This window comes from Leucoraja erinacea, chromosome 28 (assembly GCF_028641065.1).
Source record: "Leucoraja erinacea ecotype New England chromosome 28, Leri_hhj_1, whole genome shotgun sequence".
In the NCBI taxonomy this organism is placed as follows: Eukaryota; Metazoa; Chordata; class Chondrichthyes; order Rajiformes; family Rajidae; genus Leucoraja; species Leucoraja erinaceus.
Window position 1 is genome coordinate 6340844 of NC_073404.1, and position 19787 is coordinate 6360630.

Here is a 19787-nt window from a genome sequence, read left to right on the forward strand (position 1 = left end):
TTTTGGTGGTTGTCTGGAGGATTTATTGCAGTTACAAAGCTCAGAGGCAAAGCATACGACTGACAATGAACATTGGGATTAACAAAGATGATCTTGTGAATACACTGTGAGTAAAGGGAAGAGGGGAACAGAGTTGAACTGAGAGGGTGCAATCGCAGAGACTGGATACAGATACAGAGTGGATGGAGCCACCATCTTCAATTGTGCTCCAGGCATTTTGAACCATCCTCTACGGGGAAAAAAAACCCATGAAATCAAGAATAATGAAAACCTTATCCACTCAAGTAAAGAAATATCCAGCAGAAAGGATCTGGAAGATTTTAACCATGCGTGTGATCATTTACATTCTTCTCCATCAGATGGACGACTCACATTGAACTATTGTATAATTGTTGCTTGTTGCCAGTCTTACTGAGCTTCCCACAAATGCTTCACCCCAGCAACTCAAAGTCCTCCTTTGGGCTCCTCGCTTCAAAGGAGGACTTTGGAGAGAGTCACGTCCCCTTCGATCTGCAGCTCGTTGATCTGCTGGATTGGTTGGTAGCGATGCTGGAAGTCAAAGGCTTGCCTGCCGTTTACAGAGACCCTGAAGGATTGAGCCTCGCACAGAATGGTCACCTGGCAGACAGAGAGAGAGAGACAGAGAGAGGGAAAATACATCAATGGGTGGCCCGGTTACAACAGGCATCTTCAACTCTTGGTTCTTGGGGATAGGGTAGAGCCAACGGCACAACTGTGGGCCAGAGGCGGGGTATTCTGCCCAAATCTATCTCCCCAAAGTCCATCCACCACCTGTAAGTCTCAAGTCAGGAGTGTGATGGAACTCGCAGCTCATGCCTGGGCGAATGCAGCGTCAACAACAACAATGCAGCATCAAGAACTCTCAAGAAGCTCCACAACACAGAGGCCATAGACACCCCCCCGTCCACCACGTTCACTCCTCCACCACCGCCGCCCACTGCAGCAGCGGCAGCACCGTGTCCCATCTACAGCACGCAATGCAGCAACTCACCAAGTCTCCTCAGACAGCACCTTCCAAGCCCACATCCTCTACCAGCTCGAGGCCAACTCCATGGAGACACCACCACCTGGACGTTGTCCTCCAAACCAAGCTCTGTGCTGACTTTACTTTAGACATTAGAGATACAGCGGGGAAACAGGCCCTTTGGCCAACCGAGACCGCACCGCCCTGCGATCCCAATATCCTACATACTATCCTATACACACTTTAAACTAAACTAAGAAGGCAGCTCACCATCCACCACCTCACGGGCAATTAAACGCCAACTCGGCCTACGATGCTCACATTCCTTGCCCGAATATTATTAAAGCCCTGTCCCACGGTACGAGTTAATTCCAAGAGTTCTCCCGAATTTGCCCTGATTCGAACTTGGAGATTTACGGTAATGGCCGCTCGTCAGTATTCGGGGCTCTCGTGGACATTTTTCAACATGTTGAAAAATCTTCACGAGTTTTCCCGTGCTTACCTGCCGTTAGCGAGTGTTCCTGAGTATCTGCCGTTAGCGTTACGAGCCGCTAAGAGATGTCCCCGCGCTCCGACGTACCTGCTACAATCATTCTCTGTGCTTACCACGAATTTGATTTTTTTTTTAAACTCGGGAGAGCTCTTGGAATGAACTCGCACCGTGGGACAGGGCTATTAAGGTGGTCAGAAGACACATCCCGAGGGAAAGATAGACTCTTCCTTGTTTCCGCGCTGTATCTCCAAACTAAACTACATGATAGAACCGCGTGTCACCACATGGCTCACATACTCCGAGACCGCACTCACCTCAAACGCCTGTCCGGGTACAAATGGGTTTTGGGCCAAAGCCCTCTCCTCGCTGTTCCAGGAGTTCTGCAGGAAACTGTTCCGCACCACAGCTTGTTCATCGCGGAATCGAACGCTGATGTGAATGGCAATGTCTCTGGAATTTGCCGGCTTCAGATTAATGACAAAGCTGTGGAGAGGAAAGAAAAACAAAGAGTGTTCAGAATACCACAAGCAGCAGTGGAGATGTTGAGTCTAGTTTGTAGCAGGGTCTCGACACAAACCACCACCTATTCCTTTTCTCCAGAGATGCTGTCTGACCTGCAGAAACAGGCCCTTCGTCCCACCGAGTCCCCACTGACCAGTGATCCTCGCACACTAACACTATTCTACACACACTAGGGATAATTTACAATTATACCAAACCAATTGACCTACAAACATGTAAATCTTTGGAATGTGGGAGGAAACTGGAGCACACAGGGAAAACCCACGCAGGTCACGGGGAGAACGTGCGAACTCCGTACAGACGGCACCCGTAGTCGGGATCTAGCCCGGGTCTCTGGCTCTGTGAGGCAGCAACTCTACCGCTGCACCACCGTGCTGCACAGAACAGTGGGAACAACCCCCTTACTAGAGTGATAGAGTCATACAGTGGGGAAACAGGCCCTTTGGATGTGAAAGGCCCCAAAGGTGATCTTGGCCCCCGTACCTGAGGAAGGATGAGCCGGCATTGAAGAGGGTCCACAGGAGGTTTACAAGAATGATCCCAGGAATTATTGGGTTAACATATGATGAGCTTTTGTCAGCACTGGGCCTGTACTCGCTGGAATTTAGAAGAATGAGGGGGGGACCTCATTGAAGCTTCCCAAATAGAGAAAGGCCTGGATAGAGCGGGTGTTTCCACTAGTGGGAGAGTCTAGGACCAGAGGCCATAGCCTCAGAATAAATGGACGTACCTTTAGAATGGAGATGAGGAGGAGTTTCTTTAGTTAGAGGATGGTGAATCTGTGGAATTCATTGCCACAGAAGGCTGTGGAGACCAAGATATTTTTATGGTGGAGATTGGCAGATTCCTGAGTAGTCCGGATGTCAGGGGTTACGAATCATGATTGAATGGCAGTGAAGACTTAATGGGCCAAATGGCTTAATTCTGCTCCTATAACATGAATTTACAAAAGTGGGAAACTAGTTAGAATGTGTGATCGATGGTCTGTGTGGACTCGATGGGCCGAAGGGCCTGTTTTCATGCATCATCTCCTTACAGACAGAGCGCGGAGGAGATTCACCAGGACAATGCTTGGGATGGGACGTGACGTGAAGTGTGCTTCTTTTCCTCAGAGTAGAGGAGGTTGAGGGGAACTTGATCAAAGCACACAAAGTAAAGGGTAGGTAGGGCTCAGGTTTAATACATCTGCTGTAATACATCTCTTGAAAGGAGCAAACAGTTTAGAGGGCCAGGCTTAAAATAAGGTGCAACAGATTTAGAGGGCGCAGATTTAAGATAAGGTGCAAAAGGTTAAATAAACCTTATTTATTTATTTTAATAAATAATGTTTTTAATCCGGGCGAACTGCCAGATAGTTAGCATGAACATGTTGGGGTGAAGGGCCTGATCCTGCACTCAATGATTTTTCTATCTAATCTATGTCCAACACACAGAAACATAGAAAACAGGTGCAGGAGTAGGCCATTCAGCCCTTCGAGCCAGCACCGCCATTCAAAATTATCATGACTGATCTTCCAAAATCAGTACGCCGTTCCTGCTTTCTCCCCATATCCCTCGACTCAGTTAGCCCTAAGAGCTATATCTAACTCTCTCTTGAATACATCCAGTGAATTGGCCTCCACTGCCTTCGGTGGCAGAGAATTCCACAGACTCACAACTCGCTGGGTGATTTTTTTTCCCTCATCCCAGTTTCCCCCCCCCCCCCCCCCCCCCCCCCATCCTGACATTCCCCCCTCCACAACCATGACATAAAATATCGGGGAATCACCTTTCACATTCCCACAACATTATCCTGCTCCTTAGAGCCAGGATATAGGAGGTCACCTACCTGCCAGGATTGGGATTGACAGACCCCTGGATCAAGATCGATTTGGAAGGAAACAGCCCACTGGGAATCACACCTGTGAACGGCACCTCCTGGAGGGAGGGAGATGTGTTAAAACATCAATCATTCAAATTCAGGCACCAATCTTTCCACAACAAGAAATTCAAGTCTGTCGACGCTAGCGATACAGCGTGGAAACAGGCCCTTCGGCCCACCGAGTCTAAGCTGGACATCGCCCACTCCGTACACTAATACTATCCAACATGTGAAGGACAATTTACAATTTTTACCAAAGAAATTGAACCTACAAACATGTACGTCTTTGGAGTGCGGGAGAAAACCAGGGCGCGAGGAGAAAACCCTACGCAGGTCACGGGGAGAACGTGCAAACTCCGCACAGACAGCACCCAGTCAGGATGAGTTTCCCGAGTGTTTTTTTTCCCAGGTGCTACAGTTTCCTCCCACTCTCGAAAGACGTACAGGTTTGGAGGTTAATTGGCTTCTGTAAATTGTCGCTGGTGTGTAGGATCGGGGTGATAGCTGGTCCGCGCGGGCTCGGTGGGCCGAAGGGCCTGTTTCCACGCTGTACATCTAAAGTAAAACCTAAAATAAAAATGAAAGACTTTTAGATGGAGGGCTATGGATTATGCACAGGCAGACAAGAGTTGGTCTTGGCATCATGTTTGGCACAGATATTGTGGGCTGTACTGTTCTACGTTCTATATTCTAAGACATCGGGCAAACTGGTGGCTATTATTCAGGTGATCAGTCGATGCAACAGGTAAGAACTCACCAGGTTGGTTGGAATAGCAGGGCCAAAGGCGGGAGCAGCCTGGAACTGAACAGAGAAGACCACAGCTTCACAAAACAGAGCCAATGTTGAACACTTCAGAGGATAAAACGGCAGAACGACAGGTTGCAACTTACCGGATTGGTCGGGCCAAAGGTGAAAGCCTGCAATTGAACAAAGAGTTAGGAGGTGTAACAAGACCCCTGCGGGAACACACTGCAACCTCCTGCCTCACATCTGCTGCTGTAATGATCGCTGTGATTATCAATACTGTATGTACGCTATTCACTCTGCAAGCTTCATGCCAATACAGAGTGTCACAGTGTACGATCAGTAAACTAATCTCATCAGGAGACATTTTATGTGGCACTCAAATCAACGTAGAGGTCAACTACCGTCTTCTCAGCTGTTCTGATGTATCGTCTCTCCCGCCTCCTCCCCCTTCTCTCCACTATCCCCACCGCCACTCCCCCCTCTCTCTTCATTATCCACCCCCTCTCTCTCCCGTACTCTCCTCCAATCGCCCCCCCCCCCCCCCCCCCCTCTCCCCCTCTCCCACCCCTCTCTCGGCACAGACATTGTGGCCGAAGGGCCTGTTCCTGTGTTATATTGTTCTATGAATACCATAACCCTTCCATCCAACAGTTCATCCATCCCAGCCTCGAACGCTTGCGTTTGCAAAGACATCGGGACTTACTGGTCTGGTTGAGGGAACAGGGGTGACACGGTGGCTCAGCGGTAGAGTTGCTGCCTTACAGCGCCAGAGACCCGGGTTCGATCCTGACTACGGGTGCTGTCTGTATGGAGTTTGTACATTCTCCTGTGATCAAGTGGGTTTTCTCCGGGTGCTCTGGTTTCCTCCCACATTCGAAAGACATAAAGGTTTGTAGGTTGAAGATGCTGGAGGAACTCAGCAGGGCAGGCAGCATTCACTGGATTGAAGGAATGGGTAACGTTTCTGGTCTCCACCCGAAATGTCACCCATTCCTTCTGTCCAGTGAATGCTGCCAGTCCCGCTGAATTACTCCAGCATTTTGTGTCTATCTTCGGTTTAAACCAGTATCTGCAGTTTCTTCCTACACGGGTTTGTAGGTTCATTGGCTTTGGTAAGAATTGTAAATTGTCCCGAGGATGTGTAGGATAGTGTTAGCGTACGTGGATCGCTGGTCGGCACGGACTCGGTGGGGCAAAGGGCCTGTTTCCATGTTGTATCTCTAAACTAAACTAAACTAAACATGCCTGGAATTGATCATTGGCCATGAGCATTGAACATCCTTGGACCCACTTTAATAGGAGATTTGAGTCTTATTGGCAGTAGCAAGGCAGTGACAACTTACTGGATTGGCTGCAGGAGCAGGGAACATGCCACCAGCCTGGAAATAAATCAAAATGTCATTAGAGCGTGCTGGAGGCACGGTGATTCAATGCTACTTTATTATCGTGTGTACCTACATACAGTGCTTTGTCTTGCGTATAACCCGGGAAAATCATACAGAAGCGTGGCCATGTTTCCCGACAAAGTTACAAAAGTCCTGACCAGTCCCATCTTTGGCCTGGCGCTGAGAATGGCTGCAGGCATCCCCCCCCTTCCCGCCCCTCCCCCACCCTTCGCACTCCAACAGTTCCCCCATTGTTCTCCACAGTCCCCCACTGCCAGAACCCCCTTCATTCTCGACGGCCCCCCACTGGGTTTCCACTTTGTTGATGGTAGCCCCCTTACAGGACCCCCCTTCATTCTCAATGCCACCCCCCCACTTCACCCCCCCCCCCCCACCAGGCCCAACCCTCCCCCCCCCCCACCCACTGGGCCCCACCCCTCTCCCCGCATTGGACCCACCCCTCCCCCTCTCCCCCCCCACCCCTCCCCCCCCCCCACCGGGCCCCACCCCTCCCCCCACCGGGCCCCCCCTCCCCTCCCCCCTCCCCCACCCCCCAACCCCCCTCCGTTATCAACGGTCCCATCTCCTCCCACTGGGTCCCCCCAAATAATGAACCCTTATTGGCCGTAGAATGGCAGCAAGAGCTTACCGGATTGGCCGGAGCAGGGGAAAACACGTTGAACGCCTGCAATTAAACAGAGGTTGTCATTGGACCTTCGTGGGGTCACCGAAATAGGAATCGGCTCTTATTGGCTGCAGCAAGGCAGAAAGAACTTACCGGATTGGCTGCAGGAGGAGGGAGCATGACACCGGCCTGAAAATGGAACAGAAGTAGTAAAAAAAACTCAAACAAAAACAGAATATGCCAAAGAAAAACTCAACAAGTCAGGCAGCATCTGTGGGAAGACAAGCAGACAATGTTTCCAGTTTGCAAAGGCTTCCGACCTGAAATGTTGACCCCATTCCTCTGCCCAAGATGCTGCCTGGCCTGACAAGCATTTTCAAATTTTGTTTCGGATTTTCGGCGTCTGCAGGTTTTTGCTTTGATTTTAATAAGAAAAGACCAGTTGGGAAAAACTTTAAGAAAAGAAAAAAAAATAAAAAAAAATCCCAGGTATTCGTCAAAATGGAGCGGATTCAGAAACTAAGCGGGAGAGGCAGCGCAAAGTGTCAACGAGTCACCCAAGTATCAGGTTTAAACGACGGCAGGCATGGTGAGGTAGTGGGCGAGATGGTGGTGTGAGTTAGGGGTGGTGACAGTAGGTTCGGCCTGGTAGAGGCCGTGGAGAGGGCACGGGCTGGCGGTGGTGAAGGTAGTGAAGGTCGGCAGATCCGTCCACTCTAAAACCAATCCCTTTAGAAAGAGTGTAGGAAAGAACTGCAGATGCTGGTTTACACCGAAGATAAACACAAAATGCTGGAGTAACTCAATGGGACAGGCTGCATTTCTGGAGAGAAGGAACGGGCAACATTTTGGATGGAGATGGTTCTGAAGAAGCGTCTCGGCCCGAAAAGTTACCCATTCCCTCCATCCAGTGATGCTGCCTGTCCCGCTGAGTTACTCCAGCCTTTTGTGTCTTTCTTCCTTTAGAAAGAGGTCTGTAATAACGAGGGTTTCCATACATCCTGGCTTTCCCTTGCATGAACATTATTCCCTTATCGTGTATCAATAAACTTTAAACAGCTCGATTGTAATCACGTATAGTCTTTCCCCTGACTGGTTAGCACACAACAAAAGCTTTTCACGGGACAATAAACTAGGCTAATATCCTTAGATTACTTTAGTTTCAATTATTGTTACATGCAATAGTGAAAAGCTTTTGTGAAAAGCGTGCGAACCAGTCAGTGGATTGTAACAGTTGATTTGTGAAGATTGATAATTTTCCATGGATTAATATTGTAATTCAGCAACAACTGAAAACTCACCGAAAAGGCATTTCCGATAGAATAATCGTTTGGAAACCCGGGAGTGCTAGGAAAAATCTGCAATTCACACAGAAAATATTCTTTGTACAGACATCAGGGTGGCGGAAATCGGGAGGGAACACAATTTGGGGCGCAGTTTCTAGGTGGCCGTGGGCCCTGTGGACGGCAACATCAGGAGCTGACCTGGTTGGTGACCGACTCCGAACTCCAGCAACAGCAGTTTCGAATTGTGGGGTTTGAAACGTCCGTTCGCGGGTCCTTTCATCGCCCGGCGCTGCTGAAAATCGGCCGCCGGGGGCTTCAATATCGGGAGCCTCGATCGCCTCGATGCAGCAGTTTGATTTTAAGCCGCGCTGGGCGATGAAAGGCCCCGTGAACAGGCCGATTCAGCCCTTAGAAAACGTCTGATACCCGCGTGAATCTTTCAAATGCTACAAAGTGATAAATAACACTTAAACAAATAAAACTGAAGCAAATAAAGGCAAACAGAAGAACCAACTTCAGTGTCCCCCATGTGAGAGAGAGAGAGAGAGAGAGAGAGATGGTAGAAAAACTAAATAACGTGAGTGACTGTGAATGAGGGACTTACCTGCAAGCCAGCCAGGAAATCCGTTCAACCGGAGCCCTTAATGACCTGAACCGTTTAAATCCGATACCCGTTTTAAATCTTTCCCACCCTTCAATTCATCCAATTAGTTCAAATGGTAATTATACCCGCATCAGACAGCTTTGAGAAATTCTCCGTGAATACCCTCAGTAATACTTGAAGGTCAAAACACAATTGGTGGCACATCGTGTTAATACGATGTTAATAGAGACATTTAACAAACGCTTAACAATGACAACCCCACTGTCTTGTGTAAAGCGGAGATTTTAATAGATATTTTTTCACCGAATTTCAAAATCCGGATTACAAAACATGGGAGGAGATGTGTCCCCCTGCCCCCACCCCCCCCCCCCCGGGATTTCCGCCCGTGTTCACGTTCCATCAAGACCATGTCCACGGGGTTCAAGAGCCTGTACTCCAGCTAGAGGATCTGAGCCATAGGGAGAGTTTATATAGGCTGGGACTCTATTCCTTGGAGCACAGGAGGATGAGGGATGATCTTATTGTGGTGTATTAGCTGCCAGAGGAGGTAGTTGAGGCTGGGACTATCCCAACATTTAAGAAACAGTTAGACAGGAACATGGAAAGGACAGGCTTGAAAGGATATGGATCAAACGCGGGCAGGTGGGACTAGTGTAGCTGGGACATGTTGGCTAGTGCGAGCAAGTTGGGCCGAAGGGCCTTTTTCCACACTGTGGAAAGGTCAGGGCCTGTTTCCATGCTGTATGACTCTATGACCATGACTACCACAGTAGGCCAGAACATCTGCTTCAGGATAAATTGGAAAGTCTGATCCAAAATGTACCCAGAACTCAGGCAGCCTCACAGTGTCAGAGACCTGGGTTCGATCCTGACATTGGCTGCTGTTTATGTGGAGTATGCACGTTCTCCCAGTGACCGCCAGATTTCCCTCCCACGTTCCAAAGATGGGTGGGTTTGTAGGTTAATCGGCCTCTGTAAATTGCCTCTAGTGTGTGGAGAGTGGATGCGTGTGGAATAATATGGAACTAGTGTGAAGGGGTGATCGATGGTCGGAGTGGACTGGGCAGGCCGAAGGGCCTGTTTCCATGCAGTAACATTCAGTCGATGAATCAAATCAGAAAACTAGGAGCGGCACGGTAGAGCTACTGCCTTACAGCGCCAGAGACCCGGGTTCGATCCTGACTATGGGTGCTTGTTTGTACGTTCTCCCCGTGACCTGCGTGGGTTTTCTCCAGGATATTTGGTTTCCTCCCACACTCCAAAGACGTACAGGATTGTAGGTTGATTAGCTTGATATAAATGTATGAATGTAAAATCGTCCCTAGTGTGCATCGGGTAGTGCCAATGTGCAGGGATTGCTGGTCGGTACGGACTGGGTGGGCCGAAGGGCCTGTTTCCGTGCTGTATCTCAAACTAAGGACAACTCCCCGTACAGCAACCAGGTACCAAGGTAGGAGAGAGATAGAAAGGAAGTTTGTCTCCAGGGGCAGGTACACAAGGTCAAAATTGTTAATGAGGAGAGATAATAATGATGAAATCAAATGGAAGTTTGATTATAGGACTGAAACGGAACGGAGGGAGGCTCTAATAGATGAGTAGGAAACTCAGGAAAACCACGTGGATAAATGTCAAAATTGTTTCAATGACGCAAAATTAAAAAATAATAGAGTACAGCTGGTAATGGCTTATCATCAATCAAATGTTACCATGTTATAGCAGGCAGGGTAAATGTATATTGAAACAGAAAAATGTAGCACTTTTGATTTACAGGGAGAGAGTGGTGGGTGACTGATTGTGGATCAGGCTCTACAGTGGTGGTTTGGAGTTCTCTGGTAGGCACATGGACATGCGGAAAATGGAGGGATATGGATCATGTGCAGCCAGGCAGAAGAAACATATAAGATTGTTAAGGGTTTGCACACACACTAGAGGCAGGAAACATGTTCCTGATGTTCGGGGGAGTCCAGAACCAGGGGCCACAGTTTAAGAATAAGGAGTAAGCCATTTTGAACGGAGACAAGGAAACACTTTTTCTCACAGAGAGTTGCGAGTCTGTGGAATTCTCTGCCTGGTGCAGGCAGGTTTTCTGGATACTTTCAAGGGTGAGCTAGATAGGGCTCTTAAAGATAGCGGAATCAGGGGATATGGGGAGAAGGCAGGAACGGGGTACTGATTGGGGATGATCAGCCATGATCACATTGAATGGCGGTGCTGGCTCGAAGGGCCGAATGGCCTACTCCTGTACATATTGTCTATTAGTTTAAATTGGTGTTATGTTTGGCGCAGACACTGTGGGCCGTAGGGCCTGTTCCTGTACTGTTCTATGTTGCCATCACTAATCTAATCACATTGGTCCAACTGCACATATTGTCTATTAGTTTAAATTGGTGTTATGTTTGGTGCAGACACTGTGGGCCATAGGGCCTGTTCTGTACCAATGTTGCCCCCCCCCCCATTGGTCCCCCCAAACCCCCCCCCCCCCCCTCCCCCCCCCCCCCCCCCCGCTCACATGGATCCACCTATCACCGCCAGGCTTGGCCCCACCCCCACCTCGTTACCACCTTTCTCCCTGCCTACTATAATCGGTCTGAGGAAGGTTCCCGACCCAAAACGTCACCCACCAACGCTCTCCAGAAATGCTGCCTGACCCCTTGAGATGCTCTAGTGACCAGTAGGAAGCCACATTCTGGAGAGGTAGAGCCAGTTTTAGACAGGGCAGAGCGTTGACTCCTGGCTTGTAGTGATATTGTACCGACACCAAGTAAATCCTAACCCGCGCCAGAAATAGACACAAGGTTCAACGTGCCTGCTTCTTTATGAAGTTGATTGACATGACCTCCAGTTGGCCTTCGATACTGATGGTGTTCACACTGGCGAGCGGGAGACGGTGCATGAACTCCAAGAAGTGCTTGTCATTCACAGCCACCTGACAGAAACAAAGAGAGGGACAGGTAACAGCTCCCAGCGATCACAATCTCAAAATCCTTTGATATTCCCAAGGGGACCAAACTCAACTTTGGACCATTCTGACTTTTCACAAGAATGACGGGTGTTTGATCCGTTTTCCTTCCACTTTCAGTTCAGTGTAGTTTAGTTTAGTGATACAGCATGGAAACAAGCCCTCCACCAAGTCCACCCCGACCGTCGATCACCTGTTCACACTGGTTTTATGTTGTCCCACATTCTCCTCCACACTAGGGACAATTAAGACTTTAGAGATACAGGCCCTTCAGCCCACCAAGTCCACGCCGACCTGCTATCACCCCGTACACTAACACTATCCTACACACTAGGGACAATTTACAATTTTACCTAAGCCAATTAACCTACAAACTTGGGTTGTGGGAGAAAATTGGAGCACCCGGAGGAAACCCAGCAGACAGCAGCCGAGGTATGATGGGGGTGGGGTGGGGGGGGTGGGGGGGGGGGGGGGGCGGGTAATAATGCAGAGTTTTATGATGGAATGAGATGAAAGAGCTATGTGAAGATGAGTTGCTCTTGGTGCAAAAAAAATGCTGCCGAGAAAATAATTAGTGTTAAAATGGAAACTAACGCCAGAGGCTGCCTCAGACCATTGCCCACATGGGCTACACAGTGCCGCAGCTGGTAGAGCTGCTGCCTCACAGCACCAGAGAACCGGGTTTGATTCTAACTTGGGTGCTGTCTGTGTGGAGTTCTCCCCGTAACTGCATAGGGTTTGCTCCGGGTGCTCCGGTTTACTTCCACATCCCAAAGACATGTGGGTTTGTAAGGCAACTGGCCTCTGTAAATTGCCCCAAATGTGTAGGAAGTGAATGTGGAAGTGGGATAACATAGAACCTGAATAATCAGTAGTTGGCATGGACTAGGCGGGCCGAAGGGCCTGTTTCCACGCTGTATCCTAAAAACTAAACTAATCCCAAGACCAGTTACTAGAACGACATAAGCAGCTGTTTTTCACCAATACAGTTTACATGCAGGTACCATCGTAACGTTTAAGAAGTATTTAGACAGGTACATGGATAGGAAAGGTTTAGAGGGATATGGGCCAAATGCAGGCAGGTGGGACTAGTGTAAATGGGGCATGTTTAAGTTCTTTGAGGTACAGCATGGAAACAGGACCTTCAGCCCACTGAGTATGTGCCAACCATCGATCCCCGCACATTAACACTGTCCTACACACACCAGGGGCAATATGCATCTATACCAAGCCAATTAGTCGACAAACCTGTACATCTTTGAAGTGTGGGTGGAAACTGGAGATCCCAGAGAAAATCCAGACAGGTCTCGGGGAGAACATGCAAACTCCACACAGACAGTACCCATAGTCAGGATCGAACCCAGATCTCTGACACTGCAAGACAGCAACTCTACCTCTGTGCCACCGTGCCGCCCATGTTGGTCAGTGTGGGCAAGTTGGGCCGAAGTGCCTGTTTCCACACTGTATGGCTATAACGTTATCTGGGGTGACGTAGTTCACGTAACAAACCACTCATTCACGCACTGCTCCGTGACCGTAAACAGCGACCGAACGTGCTGAGAAATTAAAAGTGGGACACCTTACCTTGTAGGAATCATTTTGAACGAGTATAAGGAGCTGGAAGGTCTCTCCTTTCTGCACTGGCGTCTCATACTTCCTCTCCTCCGAGCACCAGTGCTGGTTCTCAAAGCTGTTGCACACCACGTAGCCCGGACACTCGAACCGTGGGTTGAAGTGTAAAGCCACGTCGCAGTGGCCAGCCATGGTGCCGCACTGAAGGTTCACATGAAACCTGAGCGAATACAAGAGGACAGATCAGGACCACCATCTTCTCACCTACAATAAGGCACAGACAAGGTCGACTGTCCCTGAATGGAAATCTCATCAGTCCCTGACCCCCACCCTAGTCGCCGTACTAGTTTCACTGTCGCCCTGTTGAGCTCCATTGTCTGCATAACTCGTTATCACCTGGCCCACAGCCAACAATGGACCATTGTGGGCTCTACCATTCCTTGATCATCGTTACTTTTTTTTGCATATCATTCACACATTTGTTCCATATCACCATCTATATATCTCTCCTTTCCCTTTCCCCTGACTCTGTCTGGAGAAGGGTCTTCACCTGAAACGCCACCTATTACTTTTCTCCAGGGATGCTGCAGTTCCTTCCTACACACTCCCATGTATCTACCTTACTGGGGAAATTGTCTTGGGATTTTCGCAACAGTTGACATTTCGCAACATCGGCTCACATCTCACAGTGTGCGAAACTCGCCAAATTGGGAACAGCGTATAAAATATGAAGGAAAGTAAGGGGGCATGAGCTATTTCAACAAAGGTTTGACAAGATAGTCCTGTCCTGTTAAAGCTTTGGCTATCTGTTTTAAAACTACACTTCCATCCCATCCATACATTTAGTTTAGTTTAGTTCATGTGTACCGCAGTTTATTGTTGCGTGCTATCCAGTCAGCAGAAAGACTAGACATGATTACAATCAAGCCATCCACAGTATACTGAAGATAGACACAAAGTGTTGGAGTAACTCAACGGGTCAGGCAGCATCTCTGGAGAAAAACGTTGGGTAATGTTTTGTGAAACGTTACCCATCCTTTTTCTCCAGAGATGCTGCCTGACCCGTTGAATTACTCCAGCACTTTGTGTCTATCTTTTGGTATAAACCAGCATCTGCAGTTCTGTGTTTTTACCTTATTGGAGACCTTTGAACTATCTTTGATCTGACTTTATAGAAACATAGAACATAGAAAGTAGGTGCAGGAGGAGGCCATTCAGCCCTTCGAGTCAGCACCGCCATTCATTGCGATCATGGCTGATCGTCCCCGATCAATAACCCATAGAAACATAGAAGAACATATCTTGCGCCAAATGTTGTATCCTCCATCTGTGCACTGGGGACAGCTTGATTGTAGCCATGTACAGACTTTTAAGACAGGATAGCACGCAAACTAAAGCTTTTCACTGTACCTCAGTACACTTGCCAATAGTAAACTAAACTAAGCGTAGCTTTAAGGTGAGAGAGGCAAAGCTTAAAGGAGATGTGTGGGACACAAAAAAGCTGGAGAAACTCAGCAGGTGCAGCAGCATCTATGGAGCGAAGGAAATAGGCAACGTTTCGGGCCGAAACCCTTCTTCAGACTTCTTCGATTCTCCAGCTTTTTTGTGTGGGACATATGTTTGTTTTACACAGAGGTTGGTGAGAGCCTGGATGGTGCCACCACGGGTGGAGAAGGCAGATACGATAATGATGTATAATCTGAAGACGGGTCTCGAACTGAAACATCACCCATTCCGTCTCTCCAGAGGCTGCTTGACCTGCTGAGTTACTCCAGTATTTTGTGTCCATTTTCGTATTATATATAGGCATGTGGATGTAGAGGGAATGGAAAGATATGGATTGGGTGCTGGCTGATAAAGAGTTGGTCTTCGCATCATGTTCGGCACAGACATTGTGTGCCAAAGGGCCTGTTCCTGTGTCTGCACTGCTTAGGTTAGTTTGAGAGATAGCGTGGATTAGTACGGGGGCCAGGGGTTATGGAGAGAAGGCTGGAGGATGGGGTTAGGAGGGAGAGTTAGATCAGCCATGATTAAATGGCAGAGTAGACTTGATGGGCCAAATAGCCTAATTCTGATCCTATCACTTATGACCTTATGAACAGGCCCTTCGGTCCACAGAGTCCACGCTGACCAATGATCTCCTTACACTAGTATATTACTACACACTAGGAACAATTTACAATTCTTACCGAAGCCAATTAACCTACAAACCTTTACGTCTTTGGAGTGTGGGAGGAAACCAGAGCCCCCGGAGAAAACCCACACGGGGTCACAGAGAGAATGTACAAACCCTGTACAGACAAGCACCCGTAGTCAGGATTGAACCCGTGTCTCAGGCTCTGTAAGGCAGCAACTCTACTGCTGTGCCACTGTGTTCTATAGATCTTAGAACATCCAATCATCTACCTTACCTTGGCCTTACCAGGAACTCCTACAGGCTTTACGATGCTTTGCAAAAAGACTCTTCCTCAACCAAGTCCAAGAATTGGGAAGCAAGAGTATCTCAGGTGCCCTCTCTATGGAGTTTGTACATTCTCCGTGTGACCATGTGGGTTCCCTCTGGGTGCTCCGGTTTCCTCCCACATCCCAAAGATGTGCAGGTTTGTAGGTTAATCGGCCCTGTGTAAAATTGCCCCTGGTGTTTAGGGAGTGGATGTGAAGGTGGCGTAACATAGGAGCAGTGTGAATGGGTGAACGATGGTCCAAGTGGACTCAGCAGGCCGGACCCGTGTCCGTGCTGTATCTCTAAAACTAAACTCCATAACTCTCCGCTTCAGTTACGAGGGCAGCACTAACAACACTCAAGGTACGAGAACAATGTAACTCACTGGCGCAGTGCCCCAGGCAACAATCATTTCCTCCACCGCGGGTCAGTGAGCAGAGCTCCCTCCACGTAAAGCATTACTTTATAATATTCAGAAAGGATCATTAACGAGACCATGCTTTTTAGTTTTTAGAGATACGGCATGGAAACAGGTCCTTCAGCCCACCGAGTCCGCACCAACCAGCGATCCCCGCACACTAACACTATCCTACACACACTATGGACAATTTTACATTTATATATCAAGCCAATTAACCTACAAACCTGTGGGAGGAAACTGAAGAACTTGGAGAAAACCCACGCGGTCACAGGGAGAAGGTACACACTCCGTACAGACAGCACCCATAGTCAGGATCCAACCCGGGTCTCTGGCGCTGTGAGGCAGCAACTCTACCGCTGCGCCACCGTGCTCACGACCTTTTTGCTGAAGGTTACCTGTCACAGTGCGGCAGCACACGCCCTTTGATTTGGACCATGTCCCCATCTTGCAAACTCCCAGGAATGGGCCCCGTGTAGGGGATCGGCTGTAATAGAAACCAGGGTCAGCGTGAGACACCGAGGGGGAGACACTGAGAAACATAATGAAGGAAGCATCGCACACACATACGCAAGTGTACACAGGTGTCAGTATACACACATACACACTCACAAAAATAGAAACCAGGGTCAGTGTGAGACACTGAGGGAGAGACAATGAGAGACACAGTGAAGGCAGCAACACACACACACACACACCCGCATGTACACGTATGTACACACACACAACATACACACGTGTACACACACACACACACATTTGCGTATAACCTATGTACGTACATACATACACGTGCACACACACGTTCCTACACACGTATGTACACATGCACGTTATACACATGAGAGCACACATGTACGTATGCATGTTTAGTGAGAGGTTACCTAAAATTAGAGAATTAAATGTTCATGCCGCTGGGCTGTCAGCTGCCGAAGCGAAATATGAGATGCTGTTCCTCCAGTTTGTGTGTGGCCTGACTCTGGCAATGGAGGAGGCCCAGGACATAAAGGTTAGTGTGGGAACAGGAATGGGGGTTAAAGTTGTTAGCAACAGAGAGATCCATTAGGCCTTGGCGAATTGAGCACAAGTGTTCGGCAAAACGGTTGCCGAATCTATGCTTGGTCTGGTCGATGGTCATCCCAGCTCATCCCAGCAGTCACATGAGAAGCATTTGAGAGGATGTTTAGTTTAGAAATAAGCACGGAAAAAGGCCCTTCGGCCCACCCAGTCTGCACTGGCCAGCGATCCCCGTACACTAGCACTCTCCTACACACTAGGGACAATGTACAATTTTACCAAGGCAGAGATAAATTCTTGATTAGTGCAGGTGTCGGGGGTTACGGGGAGAAGGCAGGAGAATGGGGTTAAGAGGGAGAGATAGATCAGCCATAATTGAATGGCGGAGTAGACTCGATGGGCTGAATGGTCCAATTCTACTCCTATTCCTTGACCTTATGGCCAAAGCCAAATTAACCTATAAACCTGGGCTTCTTTGCAGTGTGGGAGGAAACCGGAGCACCCGGGGAAAACCCACGCTGGTCATGGGGAGAACGTGCAAACTCCTTACAGACAGCACCCGTAGGTCAGGATCGAACTCGGGTCTCTGGAAGGCAGCAACTCTACCGCTGCATCACTGTGTCGCTACTGTTGGACAAGAGGTACAGAAGCCTGAGCCACAGATGCATGGGACCACCTCAGCCGCCACCACCACTTACATTATTCACTCCTTCTCATTCACCGCCCTTCTTCAATTAAAAATCCACCTGCCTTCCTCCCTCTGATGTAACATTGACTATTCCTGGGCATTCGGTTCTGCAGATTAACTTGGCATCGTGCTTGGCTGATGTTTGGGCCAAAGGGCCTATTCCAATGCTGTGCTGTTCTATAGGAAATTAACTTGGCATCATAATCAACACAGACATTATGGGCCGAAGGGCCAGTTCCTGTGCTATACTGTTCTATAGGGAATTAACTTATAGAAAGTTTATAGAAACTATTAGAAAAGTTTATAGAAACTTACAAAATTCTTAAGGGGTTGGACAGGCTAGATGCAGGAAGATTGTTCTCGATGTTAGGGAAGTCCAGGACAAGGGGTCACAGCTTAAGGATAAGGGGGAAATCCTTTAAAACCGAGATGAGAAGAACTTTTTTCACACAGAGAGTGGTGAATCTCTGGAACTCTCTGCCACAGAGGGTAGTTGAGGCAAGTTCATTGGCTATATTTAACAGGGAGTTAGATGTGGCCCTTGTGGCTAAGGGGATCAGGGGGTATGGAGAGAAGGCAGGTACGGGATACTGAGTTGGATGATCAGCAATGATCATATTGAATGGCGGTGCAGGCTCGAAGGGCCGAATGGCCTACTCCTGCACCTAATTTCTATGTCTCTATGTTTAACATGCCATCATGGTCAACACAGACATTATGGGCTGAAGGGCCAGTTCCTGTGCTATCTTGTTCAGAATGTACTTAATTTGGCATCAGGGTCAGCATAGATATCGTGGGCCGAAGGGCCTATTCCTTTCACATACTGTTCTGTGTTGATATCCACCAATGCTGCCCCACGGGCTATAATTTTTAATATTTCCGCTTAATCCCAGATATTTCAAATTTCAGGGGGTTTTTTTTGTACTTACCAGAGAACAAAGGTTGGGTGTGGGAACTGAAGGCAGCTTTCTGGAACCGAAACGCCATGGTATACACTAACTAGCAGTAATTAAATTGATGTTTTAATAAAATGTCGACTCATACCGTCTTCAACAAGAAAGATTATTAGATATCTCCACCCCAAAAGAGAAGTCCGGCTAAACTGTACATGCGGTGCCTGCCTGCCTGCCACACCCAGCGGCCCTTTGAAAATAACAGTCTGCCTTTACAACACACACACACATCTTTAAAGAATTAAAATTCCTCCATAGCTTTTTTCAATCATATACAGGCCGGAATGTTTTACTGCCTTTGCTCTCCGAGGCAGTCTCAGAGACACAAAGCCTCTAGAAACCCTTGAATCTGAAGGCAATAGAGAAAGTCATCCTAAACAAAATACAAGTAACAAAACGAGGATTTAGTTCATGGCTAAAGGTTAAGGCGGAGTCCAAGGGCTTTGCTGTATTCTGCAGAGACAGCGGCGAGCATTAACGCTGGTTAAAGTGCCGGGACCGTGGTTTAAGTCCCGGCTCGGTGCTTACCGGGTTGTACACAGGCGTTGGGGGAGTCCAGAAGTCCATGGTTTGGGCCACAAGCACCCACACACTGACCAGGGGCAGAACCAGGAATACTAGCGTTATATCCTTTGCTGGATTGCAACGAGATCCGCAGCGAGGAGACTTTGCGTTTGCTATTTATTGGGGAAGCGCGTCAGGCCGTTATACGCGGAAGTGGCTGATTTCTGCAGGCTGTTCGGCCCACACGGTGCGTGCTAGCCCAGGCGGAGGGAAGGGTTCGCCAGCAACCACAGATGGGGCTCCAACGGGTCAAATCACAATTGAAGATAACAAAAAAAATGCTGGGGTAACTCAGCGGGACAGGCAGCATCTCAATCCAGAGATGAATTACTCCAGCATTTTGTGTCTATCTTCGGTGTAAACCAAGCATCTGCAGTTCCTTCTGACACAAATGACAACTGAAAACGTGAATAAGTTATATTCCAAAGAATCTTCTCCCAACAGTTTTCCTGACATTGTTCTTTAATGCTCACTGCCCACAATTCCTCATTTCATCGAGTGTGGAAACAGGCCCTTCGGCCCAACTTGTCCACACAGGTCAACATGTCCCAGCTACAACCACCTGCGTTTGCCCCATATCCCTCTAAACCTGCCCTATCTTGTTCCTTTCCAAATTCCTTTCTTAAATACAGGAACAACATTAATGATGCATCACAGTGGAACA

At 48.4% G+C, this 19787-nt stretch overlaps 1 protein-coding gene across 1 annotated transcript; it reads right to left on the minus strand.

Annotated features, from left to right (window-relative positions):
• LOC129710448 (galectin-8-like) lies at positions 1-19263 on the minus strand. Its single transcript, XM_055657402.1, has 13 exons — positions 19088-19263; positions 16300-16388; positions 13053-13260; positions 11316-11435; positions 7921-8013; positions 6773-6808; positions 6644-6679; positions 5953-5988; positions 4753-4779; positions 4619-4663; positions 3829-3917; positions 1793-1961; positions 1-618 (listed from the first exon to the last, which is right to left on the minus strand). Exons 1-13 carry the CDS (start codon positions 19124-19126, stop codon positions 472-474), a joined length of 1134 nt encoding a protein of 377 aa, XP_055513377.1. The 5' UTR covers positions 19127-19263; the 3' UTR covers positions 1-471.
• Positions 19264-19787: the final 524 nt, after the last annotated feature.

Bases quoted from the DNA above. Each gene is read 5' to 3' on its own strand.
- LOC129710448 (XM_055657402.1), bottom strand. From the start codon at position 19,126: ATGGACTTCTGGACTCCCCCAACGCCTGTGTACAACCCG. The intron at 4,780-5,952 runs GTAAGTTGTCAC...GTTCAATTGCAG, and splicing joins CTGCTCCTGCAGCCAATCCA to GCTTTCACCTTTGGCCCGAC. The intron at 4,664-4,752 runs GTAAGTTGCAAC...TTCTCTGTTCAG, and splicing joins CCTTTGGCCCGACCAATCCG to TTCCAGGCTGCTCCCGCCTT.